Here is a 24,196-nt window from a genome sequence, read left to right on the forward strand (position 1 = left end):
TATTTTGCTGAAGTGTTCAAAAGTAGTTGACTGTGTTTTTAGAGTTGTTGTGGTTCACAGGCTGTTTCTTCTTCTCTCCTGTCGGTGGTAATTATGTTTCCTGCCCCACCCCCCACCCCCCTCCCTAATTCCTGCCTCACATGTTTGGCTCTCTGCGTGAGACAAGGACTAAAGAGGACACATAGTTTATTATTTTTTGTAATCAACACACACACACACAGACATGCACATTGACCTCGCTGAAATCAGATGTATCCATAATTTCCATGCTGCCTTTAAAATGTGCAGTTTGTTCAGAAAAAATCCTCCATGTTCATAATTGGATTAAAGGGACAAATGTCAGCAACGATGACAGGGTCAAGGATTAGTTACCCTCCGAAAATTACAGTCAACGGTTGACTTCTTCTGACTGTCACAAACCTCTGATCGTATTAATCTGATCGTATAATCCTGTCTGAAAAACCCTGAATATTTTGATGCTTCAAATTGATTTAAAAAAAAAAAGAAACTGATGCATCTGACTGGTTTTACTGGTGTGTGTGTGTGTGTGTGTGTGGGTGTGTGTGTGTGTGTGTGTGTGGGTGTTTGTGCTCGTGTGTGAATGAGGGAGGATATCATGTTCGCACATGAGGGTGTTACAGCGTGTGTGTGTGCGAATAGTAAATCCATCCATCCGTTGAGCCATCTGTCATTGTTTGGAGACCCTTTTATTTATTCAGCTATTTATTTACAATCACACGTGTGTGTATCGAAAGTGAAACCTCAAACAGATTTCCTTTTTTTTTTTTTTAATGATATACAGCACACACACTTGAAACACACACACATACAAACATGACAGCCCAGCCACAAGAGTAAAATGTTGGCATTGTACATTTCTGCAAAACACGGATATGTTACATTTGTATGTTTTCTAGATATAAAGTATTTCAGACAACAAAAAAGGTTTTTTTTTTTACATTTCAAGACGTGTTTGTTGCTACCAAACCGGACGTGTTAATCCAAAACAGCTTTTCCTTATTGTAACCAAGTGGTTTTGAGCCTAAACATAAACACGTTAACCACAGCGTATTCACAACAGAAAACGTTTCGACGAAAGTTTCAATGGATCCCTGACATATTAACAAATGTAACATATCAGTGGTTTGTAGATACATAAAATGGTTAAACATCAATATGTGCACACACCAGACACTTCAGACAGCATCTCCACTCATCCAAACACGAGAAGGAGCCACAAAGATCATCAGTAAAAACATGTCACTAAATATAATCCACAGGGAGAGTCAAGTTTCGACTTTCTGGAGTTTACGGGGTCAAAAAGAGGGAACCAAAAGAAGAAAGTACACACTTCATCTCTTCAGCAGCAGCTTAGAGTTACTCAAAAAGAAAGGATGATGTTTTTTATACCATCGTATCAAAATGAGTTTGACAGTGTTACAGTATAACTACGCCGTTACCCCCTCTGTGCAGATGATGCTGTGCTGTGTGAGTGTGTTTAGCGGATGGGGGCCTTCAGAGCGGCGTCCACCTCCTCCTCCGGCAGCAGCGTGTGCCACTGGGCCACTGGACGCCGGGGATTGGCCAGCATGTCTGACCAGTGGCGCAGGCCGACGCCCGAGGCGCCGTAGCCGATCCAGCATTTACCGATGGGGTCGTTGCTGCCCAGTTTGTCGTAGTCGTAGACGGTAATCAGCACCTGCACTTTCTGGACACGCAGAGGACGAGACGCTGTAAGACAAGTCTCTTTTGTATATTTCAATGAGGCCGACAGGTAGAAGTACACACCTGGATCTGAGAGAAGGGGATCTCGAAGCTGAAGCTCTCGTTGAAGTAAGGATTCAGAGTGTTCTGTTTGACGGACGTCTTCTTTTTCTTCAGTCGCTTCCCGTTGTGCTGCAGCACCACCTTAACAAAGGGATCTGAGAGAGAGACACGACATCAGACGGCTGATCAGAAACGCCGCCAAAATACAGATGTGTGCTCGCTGCAGTGCGTCTGTGCAGGCGCAGATTGGGGAGGTTAAATATTTCTAAATGGTAGAAGGGAAACCGCTCATTTCCCGATTTTTGTATTTCTTATTTAAAAAAAAAGGATCTGTGTACAAACGAGGCGTTTGCTCTTTAAGCGTGCATGTGTGCGTTCACCTGACAGTCCTCCGACGTCCATCTTCTTCAGGTTCTTGGCCTCCATGACGTTAACCGTTAGCTTGCCGGCCGTGGGGACGTAGCGGAGGGAAATGCAGATATCACCCAGTTTCTCTTGCTGTCAGAGAAAACATGCAGAGTTGTTTTATTACAGAGTGCGTTCTTTGGTTGCGTAATATTTATTATATTTCAGTGGATGTCAAAAAAAAAAATCACGTACCTCCTCTTTCTCTCCTCCAACCAGATCCCTCCATTCGTGCAGCGGCTGTCCGAGGTCGATGCTGTTCATGGGGATCTTGATCTCACCGATGACGTCATGTTTACCGAAACGGTCAAAGTCGAACACCTGCAGCACCAGAGTCTGACCGCCCAGCTCATTGTAGGGGATCTGGTGAGGGATCGAATCCGAAAAACAAGTTAACCCCTGAAATAACTGTGAGACGCTGTGAAGTTCACGCTGAACAGTTACTGATGATCACGCATTTAAGGATACCAGGGTTCCTAACATTTTAGGGACTGTTCATTATTTATGAGAGGGCAAACAGGGGGAGGCATGTCAAATAATTCTTTTAAACGAGGAAAATATTTTTTTTAAATTTATTTTATTTTGGCTCAGGGAAGGGCGTAAGACTTTATTTTATGTTGCCCCTAACTTTCAAGGATGTCATAGTTTCTTTTTTAAAAATAATTCATTGTTGATTTCTCTTTCTTTTAATTTTTTTGGCAGATTTTCTTTTAAATTTTTGAAGATTTCTAATTTTTTTATTCTCTTTTCAAATTGAAAAAAGGTCATTAAAATGGAGATTGAAACTTTTTTTTCTTTTAAATGTTTGGTGATTTATATTTTTCTTTTAAGATTTTTGGTAAAAATTTAAAGAAAATTTGCCTTCCAAACTTGTAGGCCCACCAAATTTAAAAAAAGCCAAATTTTTTTTAGCCATTTATCATAGTCCAACACTGTAAAAATAGAAATTTCCACTGGATTTTAAAATAACTGACAGTTCTTGAATACGTCATGTGGAAAGAACGTTTCATGCTTTTTCCGCAAATCACTCACATAGGCTCAAAGGAAAAAAAAGAGCCACCATACCCTCCTCTGATAAATGAAGAACAGTCCCTTAGTCCTATTTTTGTGACTAATGGTGAAAATATTTCAATGTTTAATGTTCAACACGTCTCCTGCATGGATGACCTTAAAGTTGAAGGTCTCGTTGAAGACGGGACACAGGTTCTTGCGCTGGACTTTGGTCTCAAACTTCTTCTTCTTGTCCGGCAGCATGTAGACTTTGACGTAAGGATCGGACGTCCCTCCCATGTCCATGGCTGGCAGGTCCTGAGCCTGGAGGATGCCGACTATCAGCTGCAGGAGGAAGAGGAGGTGAGTTTAACTGAATCTCGGTTCCCAAATCCTGAAGAGTATCACTCTTGTCCTGCCCCTCCTTCCTCCTTTTTTTGCTGGACTGCATCATTCAGGTAATTTTCTGTAACTTTTTGTCAAAGGTCACAGGTCTACAGTCACATTTTGTTAAGCTGGAACACTGCCTTCTTCATCGTTCATTCCTTTGAAACAAATTTTCGGTAATTTGCTCATTAAAATTTTTCCTAGCCCTGAAAAAAAAAAAATCTGTGCCTTCTATTTGAAACATGTTGGAAATTTTTTTCTTTCACAATTTTTGGAAATTTTGTCCTTAATATGTCCTTCAGCCATTTCAGCGCCTTTTTTAATAAACATCTTTTGGCCTCAGCGAGCTGTTTTAAAGGAGCTGTTTTTCAAAAATTTTTGGCTTTCAATTTTTTGAAGAGCGGCCCTTTGGTGATAGGTAAATTTCAGGGCCGCCGCACTCACAGGCCTTCTACATTTTTCAGACAGCCTATTTTTATTCGCTTTAAAAATGTAACTGTATTTCCTTTGCCTTTTTTTCAGGGGTCAAAAGTTTGGCGCGATCTGTTTTTCATTTTCTTTACATGTTTTTTGCTGATTTTGTTTTCTTGAAAGCCAATTTCGCTTTGAGGCAATTGGAAAAAAACATTTTTTTGGTGATTTCTCTATGTTTTTTCAGAAATTGATTCCTTATTTGGTAATAAAAAGTTTTATTGCAGATTTTTTATTATGTAATTTTTTGATCCAAAATAAAGATGTTTTTTTTTTTTCTAATAAAGACAGTAAATGTTGGCCTTTTTGGAAAAAAGTGAACAAAAAATAAAAATTTCTTCCAAAATATTTGCATTTATCTTTACTAAAATCGCGTATTTTAAAATGCCCTTTTCAGGAAATTTTATTCAGTTATTCATTTTTATAATCTGTTTTGGCCTTGTGTTGATTTAAAAATGCTGTGTTTTCATTTGTTCTAGACTCTTGAAAACCTTACAGACTCTGTACCCTGAATACATGTATCTGTAACCACGTCTGACTGTTGAAATATTAATGATTCATCAGAATCTGTGGGCCTCATGTATTCTATTAGATAAAAAACTTTGACAGTTTTTTTTTTAATTTAAAGTTTGACCAGTCTCTCTGCTCTGTGATGATGTCACGATGACATCTGGTGGAGGATCTGCTAATGACTTACACTCTAATATACTCGCGGCGGCTGATAAAAGAGGCGGGGCACAGTAAAAGCATCCTCACCGGATGTCAGCAGCAGCATGAATGGGGAAACGCCAGCGTCGCCTGCAGTCGCCATGACGACCCACAGCAGTCTGAACAGGCAGGTCAGGACTGTCCGACGTCCGTGAACAGGTGTAGTCCTTAATGTCCTCACCAGACAGATCTGCAGGAGAGACGCGTGAGACAGCCACGATGAGACAGACAGTGAGACAGAGACAGACAGGTAAGACTTTTTTTTGCACAGTTCCTGACTTGGACTTGATGTGTCCCTCATGTCGAGTGATGTCCAAACATGTCCCCTGTCTCAGTCTCAGTCGAATGGTCTGCACAGGTCTCTGAGTCACTGGGGTCAGAGATGAGTCAGCAGAAAGTCAGCAGACGCTCGTGTCCAAGGACTCGGGTCCACGTCCCGCCAGTGATACTAAAACTTAAATCTGGCTCCTGACAGGGTCAGGTGCCCCTGATAGGGTCAGGGGGCCCGGGGCTGACCTTGCTATCCTTGACGTAAAGTTTTGGTCTGGGTGGTACTTGAGTGCATGTTTTCTGTCCGAGTTAGCTCGGTGAGCAGGACATAAAAGAGATCAAAAAATGAGCCCATGATAGAGGAAGATCCACAAACAACACCGCCAAGGGATCTGACGCAGGACGTCCCCGATGACGATGGACAGACCTGAGGACAGACGGAGACAGACGGACACAGAAGATGGAGACAGACGTAGACACGGAGACCACATTAGTTTATGATTCAGTTTTTTACAGTTTGTGGCTGTGGAGAATGGTGAGGACGTGTTTTCTTTAAGTCACCAAAAATTTTCAATGAAAAAAAAAATCAACAAAAATTTTGAAGGAAAAAAACGTCAAAAAGTAAAAAATAAAAGACAAAAGAAATTAAAGAAAAAAACACACAAAAAGGTTTTTTATACAAAAAACAACTTGCCAGAAATTTTTTTTTAATTTCCATAAATATCAGTTAGAGAGAAAAAAAATCCCCTAAAAGCTTTACAGACAAATAATTGCCAAATTTTTTGAAATTAACAAAACCTTTTAATGAAAAAAGTCACCAAAAATGTCTGTTAAAGAAAAAAAAAGGCATTAATTAAGAGAAAAAAATCCACAAAAATCTTAAAATAACCAAATCTTTTTAAGAAAAAAAAGGCAAAATTTTAAAAGACAGAAAAATCACAAAAAAAAAGAAAAAATCTCATGAAAGTTTTTAAAATGTCACAGGAAAAAAAAATCACCAATAATTCAGAAATAAATGTCTTTTTTCAAGGAAAAACAATCACAATCTTTTAAAATCCCTAAAGTGTTTTTTGTTTTGTTTTTTTTAAGTCACCCTCCAAACCGACAGCTTCGGGATGTTTTCGCCGCTGTGAATGTCATACCCACTAAAACTGCACCAGGAAGCCTGTCACCCTCTGCTCCTTGACCTCCTGGATGCGGGGCTTTCTGTCTCCCGGGGCGACGGCTTTGCTCATGACGGTGAGCGCTTGGTGTGGGTGACGGAGCGAACGGTGGCGGCCGATAACCACGGGTAACCCAAACAGCGCAGAGACTCCACCCCACCACCACGATGATGAGGAGGTCCACGTGAAAACCAGTTCCCTTCACTCAGCATCCGCTCCTTCTTACTGACGATCAGCCTGCAGACAGAGAGCGGGGAATATCAGACCCAGACTGCACCGCAACAGCAACCACAGAAGAAGAAGAATTTAGAGCCGCACGCCGTGATCTGAGACTCCATGAAGATGAGGATGAAGACCAGGATGCGGGAAGAATGCTGGCCGCCATCATCCAGAGAGGAAACTCGCCGTCTGACCCCAGAGGAGAAATCAGCCAATCGCTGCTTCTCCGGGGGCTGGGACACCGAGAACCCACTGGGCACGCTCAGTTTCTGTTGGCCAATAGGAGGAGAGCAAAGTGAGCGTTGTGTGCAGAGCGCCGAGTCGACTCGGGGCTCGGAGACGGTCAGAAGCAGACCTGAGTGTACGTGTCCTCCACGCTGTAGTCCACCAGCACCATGATCAGGATCGCGATTGGGACGCCAAAGTCGCTCCATCGATGATCCTGCGGAGCTGAAACGCAAACAGCAGATTGCAGATCCGTGATTGGCTCTGAGGGAAACAGGCGGACAGGAAGACCCGCCTCCGCCTCCACAGAGCTTCACCGTACCAACCGTTAAAAAAGACAACGCTGACAGCACGACAGTCATGAAAAACCTTAAAAATCACCAAAAGTTTTCAAAAGAGAAAAATAAAAAGTCACAAAAGTTTTTTAAAGAAAATATTTTTTTCTTTAAAAATTGGCAAATGAAAGAGGTCATTTTTTTAATCACCAAAGAAATTTTAAAAAGAACAAAAATGCAACAAATTTTAAAGAAAATAAAAATTTCCATTTTTTTCTTGAAAAAATCTTTAAGATCAACAAGTCTTTTTAAAAGAAAAAAGACACTTTTTTTTTTAAATAGCCCAAAATCTCAAATTTCTCTGAATCTTAAAGAAACAAAAAATAGTATTCAACTGATCCTCCACCTGTCTGTCCACGTCTGTCCACCTGTCTGTCTGTCCTCCTGTCTGTCCACGTCTGTCCACCTGTCTGTCCTCCTGTCTGTCCTCTCTGTCTGTCTCTGTCTGTCTCCTGTCTGTCTCTGTTCTGTCTGTCTCATGTCTCTTTCTGTCACCTTTCTGTCTGTCTCTCTCTGTCTGTCCTCAGCTGTCTGTCCTCTGCTGTCTGTCTGTTTCTGTGACTGTCTCCTGTCTGTGAAAAAGTCTCCTGTCTGTCCTCAGCTGTCTGTCTCTCAGCTGTCTGTCTGTCCTGTCTGTCCTCCTGTCTGTCCTCAGGTGTACTGACCCTGCCGGGGAAGAACGAGCTGTTCTTGAAAACTTTCGCAGGTAGAATTTGCTGATGAAATAAGTTCCCATCATGAGAACGAACGACAGCAGCGCTCGTGTTCGGCTCTCCCACAACCTTACCAGAGTTTCCCGGCGGCTGCGGTGAAGTTGCACGGGGATGGAGTCGCTGTGTTGTTTCCATGGTAACAGTTTTCGGAGAGGATTGCTCCTGAAAGATCTGTAGGAGGAGACGAGAAGAGAAACTCAGAGTGGCTCCAAGTTCTGGAGTCGATTTTTTGAATTTCTTTCAATCATGTGACCCCTGACCTCTGACCCCTGACCCCCTGACCCCTGCATCTGATCGCTGACCTCTGACCCCTGGCATCTGAGACCTCTGACCCCTGACCTCACCTTGATGAGCTTGGCGAAGGTCTCGTAGATGATTGAATGAGGGAGATGAGGAAGGAGAAGATCTCCTGAGTGAAAACGTGGAGACGAAGCGAACCAGGATGCTTCCCTCGAAGGCCACGGTGAGGGGGGACGACGATGAGCACGAGCCAGAAACCGATCCATGTGACCCGCCCCGTCAGGTACTCCACGCCGTTCTCCTTACAGAACTACAGGTGAGCACAGCAGGCAGGCGGCAGGTTACAAAGGTCAGCTCGCAGCATACAGGGAGCAGCAAACGTGTCCGTGCTGTGTTGGACGTCTGATCGTCTCGAGGACATGCTCGACAGTTTTAAACGTTAAAGGATCATTTCCTTGAAGATTTTTGTAAACCCATAACGCTAGAAACCCAGAAGCTCAGTCTGAGTCACCGGTTGTGATGAAAACTGTGTTTGAACTCGTTCTGTTCGAGTCGTCTCTACCGATCGGTTTAGCTTTGCTGGTTGCGTTTTTAAAAACGTCCACATAGATGTCGCTGCAGTCGCCTTTTCAGCTGCATCCTGCATGGAGTTAAATAAAAATCACAGCAGACATGAGCGCTCGGGATTTTTTAATGAAATACTGCAAAAAGGCTGAAGATTTTGTGTTATAAATACCATATCTTAAATGTTTGTCCTGATAAAATATTTGTGTGAGAATTTTATCAGTGTGATGTTTTTTTTCACCATTTCTGAGACGTTTTCAAAGTCCTGTGATGGTAAATGTGTGAAAATAAATAATTAGTGCTTGGTAATACAACTAATTCCACATCATAAATTGTATAAAATGTTGGTATTTTAACATATTTCAAGCATTAATAGACAATAAACACAACAGTTTTGCCATGAACCGTCTGTCAGAGGTCTTAGTTAAAAAAAAATATGGGATATTAAAAATCTCAAATGAACATTGATTCTTGCTATTTTTGCCCAAAGGTACATTAAATAGTAAATGATCAAAAACAGTATGAAGTATAATAATGGAAAAAATGACTCACTGAATATAGAAGAAGTGTTTGAGAGGAGGTGGATTTCGGAAGATGCTGGATCAACTACAACAATTAAACTGAATTAATTAAAGGGAAGAAAATATGTTTCAGTGTGACCAACGAGAACCCAGTCATCATTAACTATCTAATTCTCTGTCATCGCTTCAATTTTTCTTCAGTCTTTTTCTTTCTCTCTTTTTTTCATTGTCAAAAGGCAGATATATTGTTTATTTATGTCTTTTGATAATATTTTGATTTTATTGAAAAAATCCATATATATTGCAGATAGAAAAGCTGTACACAAAATGGTTTTGGGAAGACCAAAAAGTACTAAAACCAAAAGGAAAAGATTGAAAATGCAGAGCGAAAAAAAAAGGCGGGAGCTTTTCTTACAGTGCAACGCCTCCTCGAACACCAGCAGCGGGTCCAGAAAGCCGATATCACCAGCAGAGGCTGAGCGCCCAGCACGAAATCGGAAACACCACGCCCTGGGAGCGCCGTCGCCACGATCAGCTCCGACACGGCCAATCAGACCCTCCGTCTTCAAACTGGGTGTTTGGGTGGACAGGATTGAATGTCTTACCAGAACCAACCACAGTCGTCAGGAGGTTCAGAGTGTCATGCGTCTCAGACTCACCTAGCAGCCCTCCGAAGGTGATGGCGGGCGACAGCGCGGCGAAGTAGATGAAGATGACGGCGGCCATGCACTGAGGGTGCCAAGAGCGTCTCGAAGGGACATGTCACTGAGGTACTGAGGGTAGCGTCGACTCACGTCTTTGATCAGACCTCCTGAAAAGACGGCCGGTGCGCCTCAGGGGATCGTCACCGGGTTTGGAGGGAACGAGGGGGTCTGCGGGATGAAAAAACCAAAACAAACGACATCAAACATCAACATCAGGACGGCTCGTGTCATCAGAGGTTTTTTATTAATATAAAAGAAAACTTTCACTCTACGCTGGACGAACGCCCTGATTTACCTTCAGAAGACCACAGCTTCAAACTGAAACTCTGCCAAAACCCCCTGAGTCCTGTTCCTTGAGTCGACAGTTCTGTTGACCCCGACTGACCGCTGCTTGCTTTTACATCACGCTGTGAGAAAACGGCATCATGGGAAATTCCTTCTGAAGCAACATTTAGTGAAAGCTCAACTTTCCCAGCAGCAAAAGCGGGTATTTTTCTGAACATTAAAAGCCCATGTTTAAAGCGAAAAGTGTTTTTTTAAAACCAAGATTTTTAGAATATTTCTTGTCTCGTAACAACCAAAACTGACATTCTTTAACGACAGGCTGGGACATTTCTGTCCGCGTTTATGAAGACAGAAACTGCTGTTTCTAAGTCCTGTTTATAGCCACAAAAGCTGGTTTTGTTTTTTTTCTGGTCTTGTAACAACAAAAGCAGGTACTTTTTTAACATAAATGTGGGATATTTTCCAGATGTGTCTATAGTGACAAAAGCAGGTAAGAAGTGAGAATATCCAAGTAAAATGCTGACTCAGCAGCACAGAGGGCTCAGAGACCGTGATTCGGGATGTTGATGAAAAAACAAACAAACAGAGAGCTGGAATCTCCTACTCGGCAGTTTGACGTTTAAGAGCTCAGAGAACTTTAACTCATAAAAATCTGAAAATCTAAAAATCTGAGGACATTCAAGACGTGAAAAAGTGCATTCTTGCTTCACGATGGCGTCTTGCTTGGTTTGAGATGCTGTTTGTGTACTCTGGCTGATTTCACTGGTCTGCAGTCGTGTGTCATCACTCACTGTCTCTGACCTCCAGAAGGCTAAAAAACCCCAAAACATACTTTCTAACAAAACGCCAAAGACGTTAGAGGAAATCAGCAGGTGATAACCGACCTTCATCCTGCTGAGTGCCGCTCTGTTTCTCCGGCAGTCTGCCGCTCTGCTGCTCCTCCCGCTTTCGCAGCATTTCTCGTTGGAAGCGAGCGGACCGAGTGTACCAGCAGCTCGTCGTCGACGACGTCGGAGGGCGGGAGGACGATACACAGTCACACAAAAGCGGTTGATGGCCGTACAGCAGGTCCTGGCGGTCGTCGGCCTGGTATGCCGCCTCGTGGAAGTGCTGAGGGCGGAATTAATCAGCACATGAGGGTCAAGGCAGCGGCGCCCTCTGGTGGTGGTATCGTACACAGTGGCAGGAAACCGTTCACTGCTGCAGGGACTCACCTTGTCTGGACATGAGCTGTGGAGATGGGTCCAATGTGGTGGTAGTCGATGCTGGCGTTGGGCGGGCCCAAAGCAGGATGGAAGAGGAACCTAACGGGGACAGGAACCTCCAAGACTGGACTCCCAGCAGGACCGCCTCCTGCAGCCGCACAAACGCCATGGAGGGCTGCTCCAGGAAGCCCACGCTGCCTGAGACACAGCAGAGGGAAGTGATGGGCAAACCCTCTGAAGCTCAGGATTACAGACTGATGCTGGTGATGAAGACCATGAGGTGAGATGTTGGACACGTACCCACGAGAACGACGGTGGCCTGGCTCTCTCGGGGATCTTCTCCATCAGCTTCACTTCATGTCTGGACCTGGAGTGGCTGATGGGCGGGGCTTCTTTCTAAACACATTTTCACATTAACAGAAGCGCCAAATAAATACCCAGCAAATCCCCCCAATCTGTCAAACACTCACAAGGCTCCTCCTGACACGACTACACCGATGAGTCCCAGCTGGGTGGGGGTGGGGTGGAGAGACAGCATCATGAGAACGACTGTCAGAGAGACACCAGAGAGACAGCATGACACACACTGTCAGAGAACACTGTCAGTGGAGAGACAGCGTCAGACAGAAACTGTCATGAGGATTACGGCAGCGTCAAGACAAGACCAGCAAGTCTGAACAGACACTGTCATTGAGGAGACACTGTCAGAGAGACAGATCAGTCCATACACTGTCAGAGAGACACTGTCAGAGAGACAGCAGTCAGACAGACACTTTCAGAGAGACAGCGTCAGACAGACACTGGGGGGACAGACACTGTCAGGACAGACACTGTCAGAGAGACTGCGGTCAGAGACACGAAGGGACAACATGGGACACTGTGTTGGAGAACACTGTCACTGGATGGGGACAGACAGGTAGACATGCATCAGGAGCTAGACATTTTGACAACACTGTCAGAGAAGACTGCGTCATGACGGGACACTGTCACTCAGACAGCACACTGTTCAGATGGAGACACTGTCAGACAGAAACTTGTCTGGAGAGATGACACTGTTCAGAGATAGAAGCATCAGACAGACACTGCAGGTGACAACTTTCAACAGAGACAGTTTGACCAGGACATCTTTCATTAATGGGTTTCTAGGGTAAACAGATAGACACTGTTCGAAGAGGACACTTCAGAGAGGACAGCTCAGTACAGACATCTACAGAGATGGACACTGTCAGTTAACTGTCAGTGTCAGACAGACACTGTCTTGACATGGTTGAGTTTCAGCGTCAGTACATCTAGGTTGGTCCCTCAGACCATCATTGGTACCTTGCTTGTTCTAGATCCGTTCAGTCACTCTCTGTGATTGGTCAGATTGATGGAGGGCTCTGATGTTGGCCGTTCCTGTGATTTTTCCATCAGGGCGAAATGATGAATGATGATGATGATGATGGATGATGGATGGATGATGATGATGATGATGATGATGATGAGATGAGAGATGATGGATGATGGATGATGAGATGGATGATGGATGGATGGATGGATGATGATGGATGATGGATGATGGATGATGATGATGAGATGATGATGATGATGATGATGATGATGGATGATGAGAGATGAGATGATGATGATGGATGATGGATGGATGGATGGATGATGATGATGGATGATGGATGGATGGATGATGATGATGGATGATGATGATGGATGATGGATTGAGGGAGGGATGGATGGATGGATGGATGATGATGGGATGGATGATGATGGAAATGGATGGAATGATGATGATGATGATGATGATGGATGGATGATGATGATGAAGATGATGATGATGGATGGATGATGATGATGATGATGATGATGATGGGATGATGAGATGAGATGATGATGGGATGATGATGATGATGATGGATGATGATGATGATGAGGATGATGATGATGAGGGATGATGATGATGATGGATGATGATGGATGATGATGATGGATGATGATGATGATGATGGATGATGGATGGATGATGGATGGATGATGATGATGGGATGATGGATGATGATGAACTACTAAATTACTACTGATACATTTTCCACAAGAACCTTTGACCAATTTATGTGTTTCTGTTACTTTACGTTTTATTTTTTGTGTATTTTTAACGAAATCTGCCACATTAAAGTAAAATACGTTGCATTTCTGCTTCAGTTACTTCTCTGATGCTTTTATGACATTACTGTTTAGTAAAAACCCAGTTTCCTCTGTGGGAACGCCTCAGCCACTGTGACCGAGTGTCTGGTGGATGAAACTGAAGGAAACCAACACACTCAAATTGAGGTTGTCAAGCTGCGAAGCCTCCAGGAGCGCGGAGGTGGCGGCTGCAGTGTTTTTTTCCCGCTGTGGGGGCTGGTTGTGAGTCGTTGGTGGCAGACAGTGTTGATGTTTTGTTAGGGCAAGGCATCGACGCGCGACAAACAGGCCGAGGAGAGGACGCTGTCGCACCGCCAGGATGAGAACAGACACTCCACGAGGAGCCAGGTAACACACGAGCACACGTAAAGCCGAGATTAACCCACGCTGACACACACTCACACCCAAAACACAGATACATGTACACATATATACATATACTGTCTGTGTGTAAGGGAACAGAATATCACGGAAATCAAGTCCAACAGTGAATCCAGGTGAAAGCTGTGACAATGCCTCGATTTCACCTGTCTGATTCACTTTATCGTGAGCTAAAGGGGTGTGTGTGTGTGTGTGTGCGTGCGTGCGTGCGTGCGTGCGTGTGTATGGAGGGAATTCCCACACACTGCAGCATCACTTTTGAAGCAGCTCAGGTCAGAGATCAGACTGTGATTCGTCAGTGTAGCTGGAACGGAGGCAAAGTGATGAAAAGCTGCTGTAGGTTGAGTCACTGTGTGTGTGTGTGTGTGTGAGAGAGAGAGTGTGTGTGTGTGTGTGTGTGTGTGTGTGTGTGAGAGAGAGAGAGAGAGAGAGAGAGAAAGGCCTCCTCCTGCACTGATGTAATTAATTTGTTTGATCAACAGAAAAGACTTTAAATGAAACAGGTTTTGCCCAAGTCTGATTTCCATTTGTTTTTCCTGACTGAATGTTAAAAAGAAACTCTAAAACTTAATTAAATCAATTGAAATAAAATAGAATAAAACAATACTTTCTTTTAGTTTTGTGTTTGTTGTTTCCAATTTCCTTTTTTTTGCACTAAATTCGTGTTTTTGAAAGAAATCAAGGCAATTAGGTTTTCAGGTAACATTAGGGAAAATGACAAGGAAAAAAGAGAAATTGAGGGAAAGAAGAAATGAAGCTGAGATTTTGAGGGTTAAAAGGTCAAAAAGATTAAATGAAAATGCTCCTCTGTGTTTCAGCGTTTGTCTCTGTTTGGTTTCAGGCGCCATCGGAGCGTCAGCTGCGCTACAAGGAGAAGGTGACGGAGCTGAGGAGGAAGAGGAACTCTGGCCTCAATAAGGAGCAGAAGGACAAGTACATGGTGAGTGTGTGAGGAGTGAATTACTGAGAATACTTTTTTATGTGTTTTTTGCCATCTAAAAACATAGTAGTATTATGAAAAAAAAAACTGCTATTTAAAGTGGTTAAAACTCTGAGAATAAATGAATATTTGATATTTATGATTAGGACTGATGTTGGTTAGAAAATGAACTCAATGAGAGAAGAAAATTATATTATTGCATAATATATTTTTATCGTCTGATTTTAAAAAAAGCATTTTGTGTGCAGAGCAGTATGAGTGTGAGTATTTGAAACTGCACAAAAAATGGATAAGGTACAAAAATCAATGCTGCTGTAAATCTTTGACATATCGCAGGCTGTTATAATAATAACAAAAAACAATCTAACTGGATGCCTCCAGGACGCCTCCCTGGTGAGGTGTTCAGGGCACGTCCCACCGGTAGGAGGCCCCGGGGAAGACCCAGGACACGCTGGAGAGACCATGTCTCTCAGCCGGCCTGGGAACGCCTCGGGGTCCCCCGGGAAGAGCTGGACAAAGTGGCCGGGGAGAGGGAAGTCTGGGTTTCCCTGCTTAGGCTGCTGGCCCCACGACCCGACCCAGGATAAGCGGAAGAAAATGGATGGATGGATGGAAAAAACAATCTACTCTGCATGTAGTATATTGAAAATATTAAATTTTTCAGTTTTGTTTTTTTAATCTAAAAACAAAGTGGCACCATGACAAAAACCTGGCATTTAAAGGGTAAAAATTCAGAAAATAATGAGTATTTGATATTTATGATTAGGACTAATTTTGGTTAAAAAAATCCCTCAATGACAGTAGAAAATAATCTTAATGATTAATATTTTTTAAAGCTTGATTTTGAAAAGTGCATTTTGTGCACAGAGTGATAAGAGTGCGTGTAATATTAAAGCGGGCCCTAAGGGGTTAAAATGTTCTTTTTTCTGTAAATGTCCTTCCAGGAGCACCGTCAGAGCCACGGGGCGAGCAGGGAGCCGCTGCTGGAGAACATCACCAGCGACTACGACCTCGAGCTGTTCAGGAAAGCGCAGGCACGTGCCTCGGAGGACCTTGTAAGAGAGAAAACTCATCGTCACCTCCCTCCCTTTCTCTTCTGTCCTCCTGCCCTTTGTTTTTTTCTCTCCCCTCCTTTTTCTGCATTCTTCTTCTTCTTCTCTGTTCCAGTCAGAAACCCTCCTCTGCAGCCACAAGAGGAGTCTCTGATATTTTTGGTAGTTTGGACAAACACTTCCTGATATTCTGTTATTTTCCTCTTCTGCTCGGTTACTTTGTGATCCGTTCAGCTGAGAGGGCATCGGTGTTTTCCATCTTAAAACAACCACGGAGATACTTTTGTATGTTTCGGTCGGTTAACCCTTTAAAAACGGACCTCCTGCGGACGGCTGCGGGATATCAGTGTTTGTATAATTGTGTTTAACCCTTTGAAACCTGAGCAAATTGGCCTAATTTCCTAAATAGAAGAAATAATGGGAAGAAGGCAGTGAGCAACTTCAGAGGGAACTACCCAGAAATTATGAAGAAATCAGTAAAAAGTACACAAAAATACCTTAATAATTAGCATAAATGCATAAACATTATCATAGTTTAAAACCATTTTAAATATAAAATTCTAATAACAGAATTTTTTTTCCTCTATCTTTATGAAAAATAATTTCCTAATCTATCTTTTGTAATTAGCGGGACATTTCTTGTCAGCTTGCTCATCGGCTTTTTCACCCTTGTTTTTTGAAATAAATCAAACGATTTTTGCTCAGGGTTCAACGTCTTTCAGCGTTCAACTTTTGGATGAATTTGTTTTGTGTTTTTATTTTGTAAAATATGAAGGAAAAAAATGTATTATCTTTTCTAAATCACACAATTTCAACACTTAATTATTATAATTACATACTAATGTAGGCACCTTTCTGTTGCAGAGTTTAAAGGGTTAATTCCATATGGCATATACAGTATTTTGCACTTTTTAGAGCTGTTATTAGTTTATGTTCAACTACTAATGAAAAGCTCCTAATTCAAGGCATTAAATTATTATTATTTTTTTTATTGTAATAAATTCAGTTTAAGAGATTTTTAGACATTTTTAAAATAATAATTACCCCTTTAAAAAATATTATTATCATTATTATTACATTCAGTTTGGGAGATTTTTTTAAAATACTGCTATAAAAACAGCATGTAAACCTGTAAATAAATTTTAGAGTTTCGGGAAAAGCTTTTTCCTTTTTTTAATTCCTCATTCTGGTCTTTCTTCCTACATCCTGGTTCACGTGTTGTGTGGCTGCCTCCACTGAGGTTTTCATCAATGATGTTCTCTTCACCTCATCCTCCTCCCTGAATAATTGGGCTTTTTTCCCTCTTTCTCTTCTCTCCCCTCTGCCTGCTCGCCTGCCCTCTCTTCTCGTACCTCCTTTCACTCCCCGTCTCCGTCCCCGTCTCCGTCCTGTCCCGTCCTGTACAGGAGAAGCTCCGTCTGGCCGGCCAGGTGTCGGAGGGCAGCAACATGATAAAGACCATCGTGTTTGGGCGCTACGAGCTGGACACGTGGTACCACTCTCCGTACCCGGAGGAGTACGCCCGCCTGGGGAGGCTCTACATGTGCGAGTTCTGCCTCAAATACATGAAGAGTCAGACCATTCTGCGCAGGCACATGGTGAGGCAGCTTTTTCCTGAAGGTCCTTAAAAATCAGAGCCATTTGAATCTGCGTGATGAAATGTGTCACAATTTTAAATGCAAAAGCTGCAGTTGTGGAGGCGCCCGAACGTTCGAGCGTTCGATTTCGGTTTCGGCCCTTTGCTTGTGATTTTTTTGGGCCATGTCTTTGAGTTTCTCAGGTTTCAAAGGGTTAGAAATAGACCAGAAAACAACAACAACAGAAACAATAAAAGCAGGAGGGGGGGAAAGAAATAAAAAGAAATAATAGATAAGATGATAACAACAACAGAAAGCCAAACAGTCCTGCTGAACACAAGCGAGACAAAACTAATGTAGAGTTATGATCAAATTAAAACCAGAGGATAAATAATGCAAGTCATGATGTCATCTGTGTGTTTCTTGAAGGCCAAGTGTGTGTGGAAACACCCTCCAGGTGACGAGATCTACAGGAAGGGCAACATCTCTGTGTTTGAGGTGGACGGAAAGAAGAACAAGGTAAAAGAGGAGAGTTTCCAGGAATCTTTGAGCCTCATGCAAGAACATTTTTTTATTCTCGTCCTGCCGAATTTTTTTACCCAGAGTTTTTCAACTTCATGCAAAAAGAATACATGTGGGCTTGTTATTATGAGCATTCAGTCTTTCGCCTTCACACAACACATAAAATGCTCGACTCAGGCCGGGTTTCCACTACAGATTTGAGCAAAACTAAAGTGATATTTTCGAAATTTCGATTAAAACACAATTTCGAGATGACTGCGTTTCAATTTAGTGATGTTATGAGACTTTCCTCTCATGATAATCTCCCAGTAACCATGGCGATGGATGTCCAAAACATTGGCAGGTTTATCTCTGCAGCCGGTCAATAAAGCCAATCAGTTTTGCCAAATACGGCTTTTTCACATCGCCTGAAATACCACCTCATGCCAGCGTAAAATCTTTTTTTGCGATAAACTGGAGTTTTTTTTTTCTAAATTGACGTGTTTCCATTAGGCGTATTTTCCATTCACAAGTTTAATTTGTTCAATTTGAGGGTTAATGAAAACCCAGCTTCAGTCAATAAACCTGTTAATAACTGTGAAGTGATCTGTGTGTGTGTGTGTGTGTGTGTGTGTGTGTGTGTGTGTGTGTGTGTGTCAGCAGGATGAAATCAGAGAAATCATTCTCTGAAATGAATAAATATATAAATATCCAGAAAACTGAATGCATACACAATTAAGGAACACCCAAATAGCCGAAAATGTGGGTCCCGTAAACTCTGATGACCTGTGGCGCTTTTCCTCGCAGATTTACTGTCAGAACTTGTGTCTGCTGGCGAAGCTCTTCCTGGACCACAAAACTCTGTACTACGACGTGGAGCCTTTCCTCTTCTACGTCATGACCGAAGCCGACAACACGGGCTGCCACCTGGTCGGATACTTCTCCAAGGTAACCTGGGAGCTTTTTACAGACTCCTCTGTGCCGAGATGAGATGAATTATATCTCTGTCTGTGTAAGTACTGTACTAAAGTTCAATTCAAGGAACTTTTCTGTTCATTGAAGACTTTGATTAATGCCACTTTCTGCTTCTACCCCACTTAACTTCAGAGGGAAATATTGCACTTTTTACTCCATTTCTGTTATTAAATAAAGTAAGATTTTTGTGCAAAAACCAAAAATATGAAAATATATGACTGCAGCTGAAACTATTAGTCAATTAATTAGAAAATTAATTGACAACAATTTCTTTCATTGTGTAGGTCATTTAAAATACATTTCATGGTTTCAGCTTCTCGTATAAACTTTACGTATGAGAACTTGGTGCTTTTTATGAAATTTAAGAGACTGTTGCCGCACGAAGCCCATTAACCGTGAAAAAGCCGGTCAAACCGTCGATTTACAGATTTATTCTCCGTCTGCAGGAGAAGAACTCGTTCCTGAACTACAACGTGTCCTGCATCCTCACCATGCCGCAGTACATGAGGCAGGGCTACGGCAAGATGCTCATCGACTTCAGTGAGTGTGTGTGTGTGTGTGTGTGTGTGTGTGTGTGTGTGTGTGTGTGTGTGTGTGTGTGTGTGTGTGTGTGTGTGGTAAACCTAACCAGGGGATTCTGCACAATAACACCAGATTTAGGAGGCTGTCTGAGCCTCTTGCCCTTCTGAGGAAAACCTTCCAAACTCTTTGTTTTTTGGGTATTAAAGTCATTAATTTTTTTACTTTTTTTCTGTATCGTTTTATTTCTGTTTTCTCAGAGGGAGAAGAAAATGTTTACGGAAGAAAATATCCCACACAAAGTCGTGTCTGCTCTGTGCTTTCAGGTTACCTGCTGTCTAAAGTGGAGGAGAAGGTGGGCTCACCTGAGCGGCCCCTGTCTGACCTCGGCCTCATCAGCTACAGGAGTTACTGGAAGGAGGTGCTGCTGCGCTACCTGAACAACTTCCAGGGCAAAGAGATCTCCATCAAAGGTCAGAGCTCAGACTCTCACGTTATCAACCCTAAACACGAAAAGCCAGCAGAGAGCGTTCCCACAACACTGGCTAACGTTACCTACGAGTTTCAGAATTGTTTAAAACAAAACATTTTAATCTAACGTTCAGAGAACGTTTTAAGGGTGTTTATCGTTTCAAATAATGTTCCCGTAAGGTTGCTGACGAAGACGTAACGTTTTAACCGCAACATTGTGAGGATGTTTTGGTGATGGTAAGAGGTGGCAGATTATAAAATGTTCCCACAATGTTACATGAGAACAAAGAAAGAACGTTTTAAAAGCAGCATTCAGAAAATGTTACTGAGATTACACGACATTTTTTTATGAAAATGTAATGTAATGTGATATGTTAACAATAAATGTAAAAGAATGTTACTATAACTTTAAGAATAACGTTCTGGGAACTAAAATAAAACTTGTTGCTGAAAGTTGTACTAAAACCTCGCATCGGTTGCATTGTACTGTGCTCAGAACGTTTTTAGAAACAAAAATTGCTATCTGGGATGTTTTGAGAAAACTGAGGTTAAGTGCTGACTGAGACGTGACATTTTATCTGCAACATTTTGAGAATGTTTTGGTGACGGTTCAGAAAATGTTCTTTTTATAAAATGTTCCCACAATGTTACATGAGAACAAAGGAAGAACATTTTTAAAGCAGCATTCCGCAGAAAACGTCACTTAAACATTTAGTGGTTGCATTTAAACATTTTTAAGAACCAAAAATTGCTGGCTGGGCGTCCGGAGCCTCCTGCTCATTCATGAAAAGGAACAAACCAACAGCTGCGACCGTGCACACGCACACACGCGTCCACGAGGTCACGCACACACAGAGTGTCACACAGAACCATGGTGATGTGTGCACGCATGCATTCATGTATGTCCGCCTCTGTGAACGCATCAGAGAGCGCCGAAAACACTCAGCGTTCAGCTGATAAATGAAGGTGCAGAAAAACTGGGTCATCCCAAACCCAACCAGACCACCGAGGGAATGTCCTGCTTCCTGCTCTGGTTTTCTTTTCTTTTCTTTTTTCGGGCAAAGTTAAGCGTCGTCTCGTATTCGAAGTGTTTTATTATGAACATTTATGTAGGTTGAAAATGTATACAGGATAGAGCTGGGCGATAAAGTCTTATCACGATATGTTTTTCATATCAGTCGATATCGATATATATCACGATATACATCAAATCACTATTTCGGGTTCCCTTTGTCTCCTCTCCTTTTTTTTTTTTTTTTTTTTTAAATGTACAACTTAAATGTTTGAAATTCAGAAGGTTTTTTTCTTAGAATATTTCCCCAGTTAGAAGTAGATAGAAGTAATCAAAAGGCTCCTGAAGGATGACAGTGTTATATCTGCTTATATCTGCAGGCACGGTGAAGAACGCCGTGTGTGTGTGTGTGTGTGTGTGTGTGTGTGTGATGCGTGTGTGTGTGCGTGTGTGGTGCGTGTGTGTGTGTGTGTGTGGTCTGTGTGTGTGTGTGCGTGCGTGCGTGCGTGCGTGTGTGTGTGTGCGTGCGTGTGTGTGTGTTTCAGATATTTTCAGTTGACTGTTACGTGTGACTAAGACATAATGTTGCACTTAGTTTTAAATAAGTTATTTTTCAGAGATATCTGCTGTGTATAAACGTCTTTGTCGGAGTGAATAAAGAGTCAGATAACAGATTGTCTCCGGGGGGTCGGACAGCCGACACGACGAAAACAGCAGAGAGTTTGGTAACACTCTGTTCCCTCCGGTCGAGCCGCTTTTGTCCTCCTCATCTTATTTTTGATGATAATTTCTGCGTGTTATTTTGAATTTGGGGAGATCTTTTCAGCTCGCACAGAGCGACACAAACCACTCCTCTGTCCTTCAGTCTGCATTCACACGTCCTCTCCCTGTCATCTGCCCGCAGGGCCGAACAAACACCGTTGCCAGTTATTCAGGAGCCTTTTTCCTCAGTTTTAACTGCACCGCTGTGTTTGCACATCTCATAAGGAGCTCTCGGTGCGGTCCACTTCAGTTCATATCTCAGAGCGCTGAGTGCTTTTTCAGCTCGAGCCTCAACAATGACGACGCTGTTTTTTAGCTAAATTCTTTCATGACTTGATGCCGCAGAGAAAATAAAATAAAACAGAGAAATTATCTCGGCTGGATGTCCGTCAGTGAAGCCAGAGAGCGACTTCAAAAAGTTCATGTTTACTGACCTAAAAAAAAAAACTTTTCACTGAAGAAAACAAAATAATTTCACATAAAGTATCAACATTTTTTAGAAAGGTCGTCCTGTACCGCTGTGTCATTGTGACTGACGGTTTTTGTTTTTAATGGTTTTGAATGTTTTTAATGGTTTTTAATGGTTTTTAATGGTTTTTGATGGTCACCCCGGACAGTTTTTATCATCATCAGATGTTCAGTCGCTTCAACACTTCCGTCCAAAGTGAAATGTCTCCACAAATATTGGACAGACACAAAATTTATACTGACCAAAATTTTAAATGCAATGCTTCTGTTTTTGCTTCCTTTTTTTTTTTAGATTTACCACTTTTTTAACCCGTTAAAACCTGAGCAAATTCGTCTGAATTTTACAAAAACATGGAGGAAAGACAAAAAGCAACTTCACAAAACATTTTCCACAATGTGCAAGAAAATAGTCAAAGGGGAAAAGAAAACGCCCAAAAAAATACGTTTCAAAAAGGGGGGATTTAACAGGGGAAAATGTCCAGAAAACTGTATTTATAGTTATTAGAATTTTATTTTTAATTATTATTTTTATTTTTGAAGTGATGTTCAGGCGGGCGGTGTTGCCCGGACGTTAGTCCTCTTCATCAGAGTCCTGATCCCGGTGCTGTGACCTGGTTTTGTGTCCACAGAGATCAGTCAGGAGACGGCGGTGAACCCGGTGGACATCGTCAGCACGCTGCAGTCCCTCCAGATGCTCAAATACTGGAAGGGAAAGCACCTGGTCTTAAAGAGACAGGTAGGACACTAAACCACCAGATCTGATTCTGTTTGGTATAAAATCATCACTTTGCCGCCTCAGAGCTCGTTGGTTAAACTTAAAACTCGTAACACATTTCAGCTTAAAGTCCGTGTAAAGTCAATTCAGAGATTGAGTGTTGAAAACATCTTAGAAAGACCTTTTGTAGCACTGAATTGTTAAGTTAGAAGATTGACTGTTTTTTCACCATTTTTTAGGATGTTTCTCAGATTTTAGGGAGTTTCTCAGATATTACATTTTTAAGATATTAGGACATTTCTGGGATTTTAGGACATGTCTCAGAGATCAACAAGCTCTATTTTGATGCTGTTTTGTGCGATCTGAAATCTTATTGAGACTAAAAGGACAAAAACATTCACAGAGTGATGAAATCTCTTTATTTTCACTGTGAATTAGAAGATTGCTTCGGGGGCCGTCTGGCCCACATTTGATCCGCTGGCCATAAGTTGAGCATCCCTTAGCTCAGGTGTGTTTTCTCTCTTTAGGACCTGATCGACGACTGGAAGGCGAAGGAGACCAAACGTGGAAACGGCAAAACCATCGACCCCAAAGCCTTAAAATGGACGCCGCCCAAAGGGACGTAGAGGAGCTTCCTCTCGCACTCAGAAACACACACTGACAGATCCTCCGTGCACACTGGCATGCTCACAGACCCTGAGCCCACACACACACACACACACACACACACTCCTGTACAAAACGCTTTCAGCAGCCACAGCACAGTCAGCCACTCACAGCTCGCCGTCTCTCTGGGTTCAGCCGTCAGCGCCGCGGCTCGAAAAACCGCGTCAGTCCCACAAACACGCCACGAGCTCTCTGATATGACACCTGCGCAGGGTTTTTTTTTTTTTTTGGATATTACTCAAATCTAGAAGAAAATGAGGCTAACGTGCAGGAATCTGGACCTAAAACATGAAATAACGATCAGACGTCTATTCAGCGTTTAACCCTTTGAAACCTTGATCGAAATGACTTCCTTGTGCTGCGTAAAAAATTTGGAGCAAATTGCTTTTTTTAAAAAACAAAGGCAAAAAAAAGGTAATGAGCAACTTTGCAAGAAGTGCTCCACAAATTACAAGAAATTAGTAGATTAAGAAAAATAAATTTAAGCTTGGGAAAAATGTTAAAAAAATGTATTAAATGATTTTTAAGCTCATTTTCCCAGGTCATTTCCTTGTTGGTTTTTGTTTTTTACTTTTAAAGAAAATATATTTTTGCTCATTTTTAGGCACTTTTCTCATACCTTTTTTTGGGCTAAATTTGGGGTAATTTCTTCTAAGTTGCTCATTGCCTTGTTTCCATGTTTTTGTAAAGAAATCAATCTGCTCAGGTTTTAAAGGGTTAACACCAGTGAAGGTGACCAATCTTTAGACGTTCTGAAAGCTTAAATACAAAATATATCTGAGGAAAAACTAGATTTGACATGTGTATTTA

The 24,196-nt window shown here is 42.2% G+C and overlaps 2 protein-coding genes and 1 pseudogene across 2 annotated transcripts; 1 reads left to right on the forward strand and 2 right to left on the reverse strand.

Moving 5' to 3' along the window:
* Nucleotides 1-892: 892 nt before the first annotated feature.
* LOC121956827 (synaptotagmin-2-like) lies at nucleotides 893-4,600 on the reverse strand. Its single transcript, XM_042505224.1, has 6 exons — nucleotides 4,517-4,600; nucleotides 3,340-3,507; nucleotides 2,368-2,535; nucleotides 2,148-2,265; nucleotides 1,789-1,922; nucleotides 893-1,708 (listed from the first exon to the last, which is right to left on the reverse strand). The coding sequence occupies exons 1-6, from the start codon at nucleotides 4,598-4,600 to the stop codon at nucleotides 1,499-1,501; spliced, it is 882 nt and encodes a 293-aa protein (XP_042361158.1). The 3' UTR covers nucleotides 893-1,498.
* Nucleotides 4,601-4,772: 172 nt separating this feature from the next.
* On the reverse strand, nucleotides 4,773-12,582 carry LOC121956828 (annotated as a pseudogene).
* Nucleotides 12,583-13,459: 877 nt separating this feature from the next.
* On the forward strand, nucleotides 13,460-23,822 carry LOC121956829 (histone acetyltransferase KAT7-like). The gene is made up of 11 exons (XM_042505226.1): nucleotides 13,460-13,528; nucleotides 13,609-13,695; nucleotides 14,570-14,668; nucleotides 15,613-15,723; nucleotides 17,127-17,318; nucleotides 17,727-17,816; nucleotides 18,606-18,746; nucleotides 19,220-19,313; nucleotides 19,619-19,765; nucleotides 22,635-22,741; nucleotides 23,248-23,822. The coding sequence occupies exons 1-11, from the start codon at nucleotides 13,460-13,462 to the stop codon at nucleotides 23,344-23,346; spliced, it is 1,236 nt and encodes a 411-aa protein (XP_042361160.1). The 3' UTR covers nucleotides 23,347-23,822.
* Nucleotides 23,823-24,196: the final 374 nt, after the last annotated feature.

This window comes from Plectropomus leopardus, chromosome 17, assembly GCF_008729295.1.
Source record: "Plectropomus leopardus isolate mb chromosome 17, YSFRI_Pleo_2.0, whole genome shotgun sequence".
Lineage (NCBI taxonomy): Eukaryota > Metazoa > Chordata > Actinopteri > Perciformes > Serranidae > Plectropomus > Plectropomus leopardus.